This window comes from Cololabis saira, chromosome 7, assembly GCF_033807715.1.
Source record: "Cololabis saira isolate AMF1-May2022 chromosome 7, fColSai1.1, whole genome shotgun sequence".
NCBI lineage: Eukaryota > Metazoa > Chordata > Actinopteri > Beloniformes > Belonidae > Cololabis > Cololabis saira.
In genome coordinates this window covers 25,445,776-25,459,967 of record NC_084593.1, presented here as the reverse complement: position 1 = coordinate 25,459,967, position 14,192 = coordinate 25,445,776, and the positions used below count along the sequence as shown (strand labels likewise).

The 14,192-nt window shown below is 39.3% G+C and overlaps 1 protein-coding gene across 1 annotated transcript in view; it reads left to right on the top strand.

The window, feature by feature from the left end:
* spock1 (SPARC (osteonectin), cwcv and kazal like domains proteoglycan 1) overlaps positions 1–14,192 on the top strand; it is a 115,344-nt gene that overhangs the window by 50,974 nt on the left and 50,178 nt on the right. Inside the window, exon 3 of the mRNA XM_061725234.1 lies at positions 11,162–11,207. Coding sequence (XP_061581218.1) covers positions 11,162–11,207 — 46 coding nt within the window. The remainder of the gene's footprint in view (positions 1–11,161; positions 11,208–14,192) is intronic.

Here is a 14,192-nt window from a genome sequence, read left to right as displayed (position 1 = left end):
ATATCACGCTAAATTGGGCAGTTTTACCTTGATAACGGCAAATGCACGATAACACATACACACACACACACGATGGTATGGTGTACCTTTTGTACCTTGTTCAAACCACAACATGTAAAATATACATTTTTCTGGGATAATGAGGAAGTTTATTTTCTCACTTAGGCTATTTATGGCAATCCACTAACAACAATTTTCCGAAGCTGGGCAAGCAGGGGCTTTGTCTGACTCTTACTGGCTACAGGAAAAATAGTATATACCGGCTTATTGTTTTGACGAAAACTAAGCTATACTTTCCCAAAATTTGCTGTATCTTTGCAAATCTTGTGGCAGTCACAGTAAAACATAATAGACATTCTGAGAGCTTTTATCAAGACAGCATGATCAAATTATGTTAAGTTCATAAATGTGCAAACTGGTCTGAGCATAAAATATATAGGCAAGGTGGCAAAGCTTAGTATGTTTAGAATAAGACAGGAACTCAAGGTTGCATTTGTTTCCTTCATAACTTGGCTTGTATGCTTATCATAAAATCAAACTGATGTACGCCTCTATGTCCTGCTTGTTAAGGTTTCAGAAAGTCTCCTCATTAGCATTTTATTCTTGCTTCATTCAAAAATGGTCAAAAATGGGACTTTATTTTTTAAAGTCCAAAACAGAAAGATAAGAAAACGGAATCATGGAAAACACACATTGGTTTCTGATCTGCAAGACTGACTGAACAGATGAGGCATCAAGCTTAACTAAGCCTGGTGTTAGCCTGGTCTGGAGCAGATTAACTGCACAGGATGTATCGTCATGGTAACTTATGTGCTACTGCTTGTGAAACCGAAAACAGCATATTTTGAATAACAGACATCTCAGTAAAAATTTCCCAAATAGTTAACTTGGAATTAAAATCTAAATGACTCACAAGAAACACATTTTTCATCTTGGTTTAGTTCAGTTTCTAGATCTTTTGAAGGACTTGATAGGAACTGCAAGTAAAGAAGGAGGAAGTACGGTAATCAGAAACAAAATCAGTTGTTTGCTTCACTTTAACGATTTTAGATTTGCTATGAATGCTCTTTGGTTTGCCAGGTCTTTACATAACTTTACAGTCTGGACGGATGAGTTCTCCCCTCTTTCTCAAGCTTTGGGAAGAGAAGGTGAGAACACATTTTTTTCATCATGTCCTTATTCCTCATTTTCTCTTTTATTTTCTCTTAAAATCCTTCATCAACCCAGCTCCTTCTTCTTCTTTGCATTTCAGTCTAATCCCACTCCCTGCGAGCATCCACCCATCTGTCCATCCAGTTTGAATTCATTTCTGTTCAGGTTTGCAGTGAAGCTATCCCACCTGTTGTCAGGAGAGAGATGAGTATACTGTGGACAGCAGGTCATCAGTCCGTCATCATCATAGAGCCACAGAGAACAACAATCAAACTGTCATTCACATCCCGACTCACTCAGACAATTTAGAATCAACCTGAAGTTATCTTAAAACTACACAACTGTGTATGTAGGCAGATTGCTTTGATGTTCAGACTCCATAACTTGCAGCCGTTTAATGGGCACCTTGAATAATTTTCAGACTTCACACTAGTAGTGGTCCTGAGGACCCACTACCCTGCGTGTTTTAGATATTTCCTACCTCCAACACACCTGGCTCAAATTAATGGGTCATTAACAGACTTGTGCAGACCTTGATGACCAGCTGATGTGGAGATCCAATCATCTGAATTAGATCTATTGAAGCAGGAAAATGTTTAAAACCCGCAGAGGAATGGGTCCCCAGGGAGGAGGACTGGGATGCAGACCTAGACCTAAAAAAGATATTATTTTTTTTAAGTGATGATTTGTCCTAAACAAGACTGAAAAAGGAAAAATGACAACATAATTGTCCCTTTGTTGAATATTGTTGAGGATCTCCCTCTTGTTGCATGGGTTTCCCTTCCTTCCCCATTAGCGGAATCTCAGATGGATGTGGAGCCACTTATAGCTCCTTACTGTACGTTTATTATGCTAGATATCTGTCTGCTGTTGTAGACAGTTTTGCAATGCGTCCGCAAGCCTCTTTGATGGTACATGGAGTCATTCATACACAATGGTTGAATGATAAGTGGCACTGATTTGTCCCCTGGTTTGCCTGTTGGTGAGCATGGCAACACATCAGTCTTTGTGTGTGTGTGTGTGTGTGTGTGTGTGTGTGTGTGTGTGTGTGTGTGTGTGTGTGTGTGTGTGTGTGTGTGTGTGTGTGTGTGTGTGTGTGTGTTGTGTGTGTGTGTGTGTGTGTGTGTGTGTGTGTGTGTGTTGTGTTCATCCTCTCCCCCCATGACAACACCACACAGAAATATTTGTTATTACACATCACTCAAACAAATGTTCTACATCAAAACCTTTAATGTATCACTTTTCCCAAAAGCTTGTGTCAGTCTGGTTTTAAAGGGCTTCAATATTCACCTAGAATACCTGGCGGAAGCGATCAAGTGGACAAATGTAGCACAGCTTTCACCGTGGGTGTAAATGTGCTCAGTTTTGGAAAGATTAATAGTGCTGCCTGTTTAACCTGCTCCTCTCTGCCTACCACTTCAGTAAAAACACGACATGAGTTAAAATTGCTGGTGGTTTGAGTGCTGGTCGCAACACTGATAGCACATATTTCATGAGTGTCATGAGTGAAAGCCACTAATCCAAATACTGTGTTAATTGTGTGACATTTGAGTTTCCATATCAAGCACTCACTCATGGCAACAGGTAGGAATGCTTCATAAGGTTTAATAACCATAATATGTTCAATCAAAATAATGGCTTTCTTGAAAAGGCTATATTTAAAGTTAATAAATGTGACATTCTTTGACAGGTGCATGTATTTTATAAAATATAAGAAGTGATAAGCTTGAATTCTGAGGTAAAATAATGGTTTTAATTTCTAATGAAACAAAACTCCCTCGTCTAGTCTTATTCGACAGTAGTGCAGTAATACGAGAGGCTGCAGTGTGTGATGGAAAGCCACTCTCTCCGAGTTGTGCTGTTTGCTCACATAGCTCTTACATCAGCTTCATTGGTAGCTGATCAGATCCGAGGATGGAGCCTAAGGAGAAAAGCTAAGATTTTGTGGAAAGGGAAGCAAGAACAGACAGATGGAGAAGGGATGGATAAGGGATAAATGAGTAAAAAAAACATCAGTAAAGTAAGAATTCAGCAATGTTCCCGAGCTATGAATAAAATGTATGCAGTACATTTTACTCTTAACGCTGTTTAGTTTCCACTGAGAGGGAGGATTTGCATCCTCTTCCCACGATTATGACATCTCCAGTCAGCACTTCAGGCCTAGCTTTACCCATTTTAATGGTAATGTGAGTATTTGCACAAGCTCACAATTGCACTGATCCTCAGGGATCCACCATCAGAGGAGATTTCAAAACCATCCCTTTAAAATGAGAACAAATAAGCCAACATGACCCAAGATGAATGATTTATAGGTCATCAAAGATATGAGAGAATTGTTGAGATAATCTCCACCAGTTTAAGAAATGCAGTGGTATTATTACACTATTGATATTGACCTCCTGTTGTTTTGCAACAACACAATTTAACAATCTAATGTGCAATATATAATAAAATTGAATGGAATTGAAAAACTATATTAATCCCTAACAAAAATGTATTTTGCTGCAGTTTAAACTGAGGGCTAGATAAAGAATTAAATAAATGAATACACAGATATGTACTGTAAGCGTTTACAATATGGTTGGAAACAGTTCAATATCTGAACATCGCAGTCACTCCTTTAGTGTCACATGTCCAGGATTACAACATCTGACAAGTGCTGAGATCTTTCCTCCTCACTGCTTGCCACTTGTTTCTGCAGTCTTGTAGAATCACAAAATCCTAAATTCAGCATGTTCCTTCTGCATGCTCCTCAGAACGCCTGTTGGACATCATAGGGAGGAATATTGTTTAAACGTCCTCTTCCTTTCTCTTCACTTTGCTTTTTGCAAACATCCAAATGCCCCTTTGTCAACTCGTGTGAATATACCGGTCTTCCGCTGGGCATTAATCATGCTTTGAAAGCTCAATCGGTTGTTCCAGCTGGCAAACAACTGTACCTTTGGCAATGAAACATCATAGCATAGTTCTACAAAAGTGCTACAAGTGCCAACAGAAGTCCCTTGAGCATCATCCAAACCAGCATAGACAATGTTTCAAAGACTCGTGCCTTAACAACAAAACAAAATAAAAAATACAAAACACAACATGTAAAAAACTACCACAACAGACTGACCAGTCTAAAACTAATGCTGTAAAGTGAAAAACAAAACAATGACCAAACATTTACGAAGAAACTCTTTCAAATGGTGCATAGAATTAGTGTCGTCAAGCGATAAAAAGAGCAATTAATTCATTAAGATCTGTAATTAATTAATGTAATTAATCGCTTGTTTTAATCTCACCTAAAATTGCGGAAAAAAGCCCTCAACTTGAATTCCTTTGAATTCATTACATTATTGTGGCAGATCAAAAGATTGATATATAACAACAAAAAAAGTGGTCCTAGCCATTTACATCCACATTCACCAGCCTCTCTGTCACAGACGTGCACATGCGCGCGGCGCTCTCCTCGAGTTTAGTTTGGGGAAGAGCGTTGCTGTGGCAACATCGTTGCTGCTAACGTTACTGTAGCTGTGGCTGCGCTCACGACCAGATGCTTTGCATTTATGTGGGAGGCTAAACTTGAGCTGCTTCGGTGGTAAGCAAAGTCCTGTTCACAAAGAACTCATATCCCTCTACCTTTATCAAAGGTGCCGTCGGGCGTTTTAGAAATGTAAATTCCTCATTCACTGGACCGACAACTTTCACTTGTTTTTTCACTTTGTTGAATTGAAAGCTGTAGTTTCATTTTCACATGTGTAGATATAAATGATTCATTATTTCAAGAAAGTAGTGGAAATCTGGCTCACAGATGGATTATTCATGACTGCTGAGTTTAAAAAAAAGAAAAAACCATACGTAGATTTCTGTCAGTGTACGCTCATCTCTATTGGTGAATCTGGAGTTTTATGAATGTAGTACTTGATGTATTGCATTGGTCCACTCCCTGTAACTTCTGTCAAGATGTAGACTTAATTTATTTGTATAATTCATTAACTTTTGCACATCACAATCAAAAACTAGGACAGTGTGGCTGTGCATACATTGGTGTCAGTTGCTGTCACTACAGCCCTTGACTTCTTTTGTTTTGTTATTTCAAAAATGTGCAACATAGTGTATCTTTATTCAGAGGCTAATATAGTGTAGTAAAGTCTCACTGTATAAAGTCTGCCTTTGACAACAGAAATTAGGTTCATAGCTTTTCACTCAAGGTTGGCTGATTTGTAGTTTCCCTCTCCACTTTCTCGCTGACACACTCACCCCTTTCTCAGCCATTTTCTTTCCCTGGGCAGGCTTGCTCAACATCCCAGTGTAACTTGATTACCTAGCTACCGAACAGCAAGATGTAACGGAAGGACTCATTTCATTACAAATGTGTTTAAACACAAACATCCAATTAAATGTAATTAAAACAGAGGCTGTGTTAAATGAATGGCATCATGTACAGTTTTATTATAGAGGAATCCTATTCTCCCTCACAGCTGCTATACTACTTTTTTAAAGTAGATTTTAATTGAGCCCTTAAAAAAAGACATAATTTAATGAGTCAATTTTTTTCTTGGCAACAAGCCCCTACTGAGTTTCTGTAACTTTGAATGGACAGAGATTGTTCACTGTGATTCTCATGGCTGAACGTTGCAACACCACCTCCATCAAAGATGATGTGGTAATAACTAAGCAGTTTGATCTCCTGGTAATCTCTTTAAAGGGATGGAATGACATTGGGGCAGCAAGCTAAACAGGTTGTTAATGCTTTAGGAATGAGCGTACTAAAATATTAATGGTGGACTTTTTCAAGGAAAGGTCATCTCTATGCCTTAGCCTGAATAGTAATAGGGTTAGTATCAGCACACAAAGCTTAAGTAATATCAAGCTGTAGAAAAGCCTGCAAGATCTTTGTATGTAATCTCTTGAACGCTGCTGATAAATGCTTCTTTCTAATGGGAACAGATGACACACTGTTTTTGTACATTTAGCTGTAGCTGTAAGTCACAATGATCTCACCAGGAAGTACCTACAAATTACAAACTAGCCAGTTAAAGGGAAATAGACAATAAAAAATAAATAAATATATGCATTCCCTAGGATGTGGATGAGATATGGCCTCTTTTTTTTGAGTCATTGGGCTGTAAACCAGCATGGTCAGCAGTTACTCTGGGTGTTTTAACAGTAATATGAATGAAAAGTTGTATATCTCAACCAGCAGCGAGTAGGCTTTATTGAGTTTTATGCTTGACAATAAAAATCACAAATTTCCACAGAAGAATTTACAATCTCTGCAGAGGCAGGCGTTGGCGAATTGAGCTACACAGAATTTAGACAGGATTTGTTGTTCCTGCAGGTTAGCCTTGAGCAAGCTTAAGGGAAACTAGGCTTTGGCAATCCAGCTAATTCCTTCACTATCTTAACTAATTAATCCGTTTTTATTTTTAGGAATATTTCTTTCCAGTGCTCAGTTTATGAGGTTCAAATGTAGCTTCCCATATTTAACTTCAGACGAGTAGAATGCTGTGACATCACTGACATCACTGGCCCTGGTCAAAGCAGAGTTCTCCACCAAGTTTTAGACCTTGCTGTACAACTGACATGGGTAGCACAAACATGTAAAGATGCTGACCCCCACCCCTAAAAACCAGCTGCTACAAACAGGTGTAAAGACATGGATGAAAGGTTACGTAGTTACTGGACTTTTGACCAAAACATGTGACAGACCTTAGGAAACTGTCAACCAATGTGTCCTTTTAATGATTATTTCAAAAACTCCATGATACATAAATTCGACTACACTCTGAATCCGAAGTACTACTCTTCATAGATGTAGATTGCTTTTTGTTTGTTTGTTTTCTCAGCCTTGTTTAGATGATATTTAAATCATCTGGTTCATGCCAAAGTAAATAGGAAAGGTGTTGTAAGATACAGTAAGTGTTTTTCCATTTTTCTTTAAATGCATGTCGTCCCAGTGTACCTCTTCTTGTGAAGGTGACAATTTGACACATGCCCTCCTGCTCTTCTGGTTCCACATCACATTATAGTGTAATAAAAAAAAAAACCCCAGTGAAATCATGCCTTTCCTCTTCCTGCCTCTATTTCTGTACAGCTTCCATGGCTCTCCCTCTTCTCTTTCTTCTCTCTTCTTCCTTTACGCTTTGCTGCTGCTCTACCAGTACAATTTACCCTCATTGTGTTTCAAATTACATGCCACATCAAATACGGCTAGCTCATAAGGCTGCAAGTGAACGCGTACGTTGTGTGGTATTCCACCACCTTCAGAATCAGACTCGCATTAAATGGATCTCTGGTCCTGAGCTCAGTATTCAGCAGGAGTAACACAGAGTTGTAATAGATCTGATAGACACACCATACTGTTGCACAATTACTGACCTTTATTTCTTTTTCTTTTCTCCCCACTCTATTCATCACTGGCTTCTGTAATACTTTTAAAGGAAGCAGAGGTAAGTATAGTTTTGTTTCTGTAACTTGAAATGTTATTTCAGAAATGCACTGCAGCAAATCCCTGAAAGCCCCAGACATTGCGGTGTTTGTCTCACACTTGTATAAAAAGCAAAGTCGAAGAGCTTCAGATTTAAATGCACAGCAGGTTTGATGTCTGTTCAGGCATCTCATAGTATAGTTCAAGATATTATTATCTTGCAGCAGTGATTTTACTTCATTTCACACTTTCTTCTTTAAAGCAGGTTTCAGACATATTTTCACCTGGATGTTATTGATTAATTGGAGACTCGCAACAAAGGGGGAATTTTTCTTCCCATATCAAATGTCATATTGATGAAAAGAAACTATGTTACAAAAAAGTATGCATTATATGAGTATTTCCATTAGACCAGAAAAAGCATTAGGGGACTGAATGGAGAAAAATTTGAATACGTAACTGTGCAAAACGATAAAACCTTTACTTTATAGTCATGACATTGTTAACGGTGACCTTGTTTTTAAATAAAGGAGGATCTTTTCCTGGAAAGGTTTAATAAGTGTAAAATGTCAAAGACTTGAAGCTGTGGATATTTATCTTAAATATCTGCAGACTCAAAGATCACCATATTGGTTTAAGAAAAATAGGTCAGGTAATGACATTGATGTTGATTTTAGCTGCAGCACATTTACCGTAAAAAACAAAATGCAGACAAAATAAACAGATTTTTTTCTTTTATTGAAAAAAGTAATAACTCCTAACAGAAAATTGTCAAAAAAGATAGACTAATCCATGAGATTCATCAGTTTGAAGCCCTGACGCGAAACCAATTCTCAACCCCAACTCGTCATGTGCTGGCACTTGCACACGAGCCTTTCCATTGTTTCTTAATTCCTGTGGTAGCTAGGCTGATTAACCTCTTTATTTGGACATGCTGAGTATTTTTTGGTAATCCATTTTTCACAACATTGTCATTGTAACTTTGAAAGGTTAGGGAGATTTTAGAGATCCTAATCCTAGTGGTATTGCCTAGACCAAGTACTCTTAGGGCCTGATTTACTAAAGGTTTGCGTGCGTAAAAACGTGTGCAAACTTGACAGCACCCGCAAACCAATGTGCAAGCTGATCTACTAACAGCGTGCAAAGAGGACTGCGCCTCTCAAATGCGCAAAATAGCACACGCTATTCATTTAGTACTTTTGCCCTGATGAATAATCAATATGGGGCGTACCCGCCAGAATGCGCTAAATACTGGGAGGGGAAAATGCAAATAAGTTATTTTACCACACGCAATGAGATTTACCAAGCCAGAAAGTAATTGCGGGGATTGTGATTGCGTCTGTATTTAATACGTTCGAAAGGAAGGTGCTAATCTGCCCAGCATTACGCACCGATGGCTGCTGTTATTGTGGTAAGGAGGCGACATCGCCAAAATCAAAGAATAGCAGAGAGAGAGTCTTTCGGACTCGTGTAAATTTGTTTGGAATGAATGAAAACCAGATAGTTGAAACATATCAACTATCTAGCGATTCCATCTTGGGGCTGTTGAATGAGTTAAGGGCTGATTTGAGGACTGGGGTGGGGATGGCTCAACTTGTGGTGAGGATTCTCCACATGCAAAAGGAGAAATATTTTATTTGAATGTTAAATCGAGTATTATTCAGCAAAAGGTTGCCACAGGAGGCACATTCATTTTTTTATTTGTGATAATAAATAAATCACGTGTTTTCATGGAGAAAAAAGTGTTTCTTATTGTGCGCCTATACTTGTTCTGCAGTTGTCATACCCCGGTGTTGTGCCGTATTCAGCACCCCTGCCGTGAAAAGCACCCCCTCGTCTGACAAAAATTATATTCTCATTCCGTGTCACGTTCTGTTTAGCGTCCAGTTTTGTGTTAATGATTCATGTTTAAATGCGCTCATGGATTCCACAATAGTCATACTTTCCCACAATCACAGTCACAGATAACAAGAATCGGGTAAATGGTTATTGATGTCATTAATTAATAGCCTGCTTACTGTGTTGTCTTCCATAATATTTGTAAATATATATAATATAAATTCCTAAGTATGTGTTTGTGTGAGTGTGTATATATAAATATATTGAAGTGTCAGTGTGTTGTTTTTTTTCTTGGTCTACTTATCATTGAATATACGAGGGGGTGCTTTTCACGGCAGGGCTGCTGAATACGGCACAAAAATTTGCCTCTTCCACTAATATCTCTAACTCCAACTCGTCAAATTTCATTTTGCGCTCGCAAACCGTAAGACACGCAACACCTAATTTAAATACTGCGGTTTGCACCTGTTATCAATTGCGCGAGCATTCTTAGTTGATCACAAAACACACAACAACAGCACGTGCAAACTTTTTCAGTGCACACGCAATTTAGTACTCTTTATTTAGGATCTTAGTAAATCGGGCCCTTAATGCTTAAATGTATGCAAAGTCAAAAAAAGAGATCCCTCAACAACTTCGTTGACCTTTAGAAAATTTGGCAAGTTAGGAAAGAAATATGTTACCTGTACAACTTTAAGCAGATCTCTAGGTGGCAGGGATGGAGGAGATTTGCAAATGTGACCATTCGAACAGAACTAATCTGCATGTTATCATTTACTCTTGTTTAGCCACAATATTCCAGGTGGAATATGGACTTTTGATGTTTGATATTTCTTTTACAATAAAACAAAATAAAATCAAAAACAAATACACTAATAGACAGTCTCTGAGGAGGACCCACAGCAGCTCTGCTATATTTTACAGTCTTAAAATGTGAATTTAAAATAGAGCCAGCGCATAAGATATGGTATGAGACCACAGAAAACAAATGAATCGGGACATTAGTTAAGACGGAGCCTGAGGGGCGAGTTAATTAGGTTTTATCTCCTCAGTTAGTTGATATACTTTTGTGTTGTTTAAATGTTCCCAGTTTTCATTTCTAGAATAAGCATGGCATTAGTGGATCATCTGTGCACATTATAATGACTTCTTTATTTAGCTTCGGCCTCCCTCTCCCCCACCTCTCATTCATTACAGAAGGACATCCCACTTTTACAAGAGAATTTGTTTCTAAGCGGACAGTCAATCTGCTTTGAATGTAGCTAGTGAATCAAAGATAGTTTTATTTTACAACTCAGGTTCTGCTCTTAACTCAATTTAGCTGAAAAGCCAGTTAATCTGTGTTGATATTATAAGTTGATAAAACTTTATCTGTGCCTGCATCTCAAAGGTAAAAGAAATGTTTGTTCTTCAAGTACAAGAGTGGGAACAACTTCTGCTGAACAGCTAAATAAAGCTACTCATCCCTGTTTTCAAATACCAAACACTTTACTGTCAAGTGTATCTTTCTTCAATCCCCATGTGTCCCCTGCACATTTCTGTGCATATTTGTGTCCTCTTTTTGACTGTCGACACAGGCTTACACAATCATTTTTCTTTTTAATTATATGACTATGAAATAATAAAAGTAAAGAGGAATTAGGGCAGACTTTCCTACTTGTTGGGTGTAGTATTAAGGCTTTTTACTCTTTAGTCTACAAAATACCGGTACTCCACTGAGACGTTTTTCAAAATCCTGTTTCTTGTGTTTCCTTATAGGATGACTACTTCAAAAGCTGGGCTCCCGCCAAGTCTCTCGACCCAGGTCAGTCTACGTGGTTTTGTACGTTCACAATTTAAAAATCAGTGTCATCATTAATTGCATCCAGAACTACAGGTGTGTAACAAAGCTGAGTATCAGCCAAAATGTGTCTGCTTTTTTTTTAATTATGAATTTCAAGTATCTTCAAGAAAAGACATACTTCATTTTATGTCTTCCATTAAATAATATTTCGATTTAAATCATTAAATTAGAACAAGTATCATCAAACTGATTGAATTTGATGCATTTTTCTGGATTACAATTGTGATTTATGTCCAAGTGTATACTGACATTCTGTGTGTGCTGCATCGGCAGACTTTATGGGAACTGGAAATCATTTTTATTCCTCTTGCTGTTGTCTCATTCTATTAAGCTGAAAATGTTGAAAGTTAAGATGTTGTTTTACACTAAGTGAAGAAGATTCATCTTTGTTAATGTCATATGTCACACAATTAGGTTACTTTCAGGGATCAAAACTTGCCTGCAGTTTATCAGCTGAACAGTATCTAAAAATTAGGAGTTGAAGTTAGTATCTACATAATATCCTGCCAATAACAACTTGTTGCAGAAAAAAACTCAAACAAGATTGTACAATACAACATCAAACTGAAAAGTGCAAAAAATTACACAATTAGCTGTGAAATTTCTGTTTTAAACAAACTCAACTGTGTGTTAAAACTTGAGATATTGTTATAAAGCCACTTAAACTAACTAAAATAATAGTAGCATATTTAAACAAATAAACCTTTTTAAATAAATGAGACAAGGGTGTCACATTTGATCATTATTTATTAAAAGGCAGAATGCTATAACATTTGCTAAGAATCAAGCCAGTGGCCATTTGAAAAAGTGTTTTATGATGTGGTTAGTGGGTCATGTACGTAGCAAGACCACGGCACTAAGCACAAGTCATTACTCCAAAGACTGGTATGTTGTGCCACAGAGGGGGTGCTGGTTTAGTTATCAAAGAGTTATTGATGATTCTCCTTCGACCATTTTTAATAATTAATAAAGTAGATTATTTATCAAATTGAATTATCAAAATGAATTAATCAAAACGGGGCACCACCTGATATAATCAGGAAAACGATAACTAAACAGCAAGATCAATCTCAACAAAAGTTATTCCTCAGAATAACAGTGAAGGATGGAGTCCGAGTACAGACCTTTGCAACCAGCACCTGTGGCAAATATGTATAAAATCAGCACAAACAACTTCTCTCATTCAAATTAATCAGAATTTATTTACTCAAGTGTCAAAAGATGATAAAACAACACTTAAGATAAATTCTGATGCATAAACTACACATAAACAACAACTAACTAAACATTAAACACAAACTTCATCTGCGTGTGTGTGGGTGTCAGTGCGTGTGTGTGTTTCAGTGTGTGGGCGTGTGTGTGTATCAGAACAACGTCACGTCACTTGGACACACAACCAAAATGGCGGACCACGTCACGTCACGTGAACCAAAAGAAAAATGGCGGACAATGTTACGTAGACCAAAAGGGAAATGGCGGACAACGCCACGCGGACCGAACAAAATGGCGGACCACGTCACGACACGTGGACCAAACAAATGGCGGGCAGCGCCGCGTGGATCTAAACAAAATGCCGAATAACGTCACAATGGCTGTTCATACACGTGGTAGGCTAAGACAAAAGAAAAGATGGCTGGCAAAGTCACGTGGTGACTGAGTCGCGCGCTGTTCAAACTACGGGAAGGTTTCTCCACCCAGATACTGAAAGTATCGGAGGCCTGATGGTCTAAGTAGGTAACGTGTCTGTGTGGGTTAGTGAGAAGGAAAGGAACAACAGTCACAGTAAAATAGACACATAACGACCGCTAGTCGGCATGAGAGACCGTCGGCAAGTTACACAAGAATAAGCGAAACAACACTGCGGATTAATGACGCCAACAGCTGTGGAAAAACGGGTGTGATCTCTCACTGCCGGTATCGTTATCGTTCCACTGTTTCCCAATCAGGAGCTAGTCTCTGTGGTTAACCCACCACTCATGCTTTAAACTTTTGACAGGAAACAGGGGCACGGACCACCTCAGCAGTGAGTGATCACTTAACAAACACAACGACCGCCGGTCTGCATGAGAGACCGTCGGCGCGTTACACAGTAATATGCAAGGCAAACAACAGTAACTCTGCCCAGACACAAGCCTCTTACTTTGAGCTGCCCTGGAGGTTATCGGTGGTGTCCTAGGGTTTTAGAACTCTTGGTTCAGTCCCGGTCCACAAGGAGCTGATTTCACACTCCAAATGGTGGTTCAATGCTCCCGCCTCCCGGCTCCCGTTCTCTTCCTGACTCTGAAACAAAAAAGAAGATGATGCAGCGCCGCTGGTAGCCGCGCCATCCCCTTGGTTGCCGTAGCCGGTCACGTCGTCTCGTGCGCACGGATCCCTGTCCCCCTTTGTCGGAACATTGCGGGTAACTCCGTTTTCCCACTGATGAGTGCGTAGGCTCCATGAACTCAGCTGGCGGGATGCTCCTCGGTTGATGCTGGACACGCTGAGCGAGGATGAGGTAATCTTTGCGAAATGCAACAGTTCCTTGTGTAAAGAGAAAACTCGGAGCGAGGAGAGAGAGTCGGAGAGAGAGTATCGGGGAGCAGCGGCCCTCGGTAAACAGCGGATCGTTACGCTTCGCAGGTGGTCCTGGTGAAGAGCGGCCCTTTTTCCTCGGCTCTGGAGGGGAAAAAGACCTGGAGCAAAAACGAGCCGGAGGAAAAAGAGGAGGAAGTTTGGGGAGCCACTGCTTTTTATCCACCGGGGACGTGCTGACGTCAGCAGCGCCTGCGGACCAGTTCACTGTCCTTACTGTATGCTCAGGCACTGTAAGCTCAGGCACGCCTTTTTTGACACCTCAGTGGACTACAAACCCGCTGGGCTTTGGAGTTTTTCCTTTATTCCTTTGTTCTCAAAACCATGCGGTCCGTGAATAAAACTCGAGGCTGGTCTCAGACTGAGTCCTCA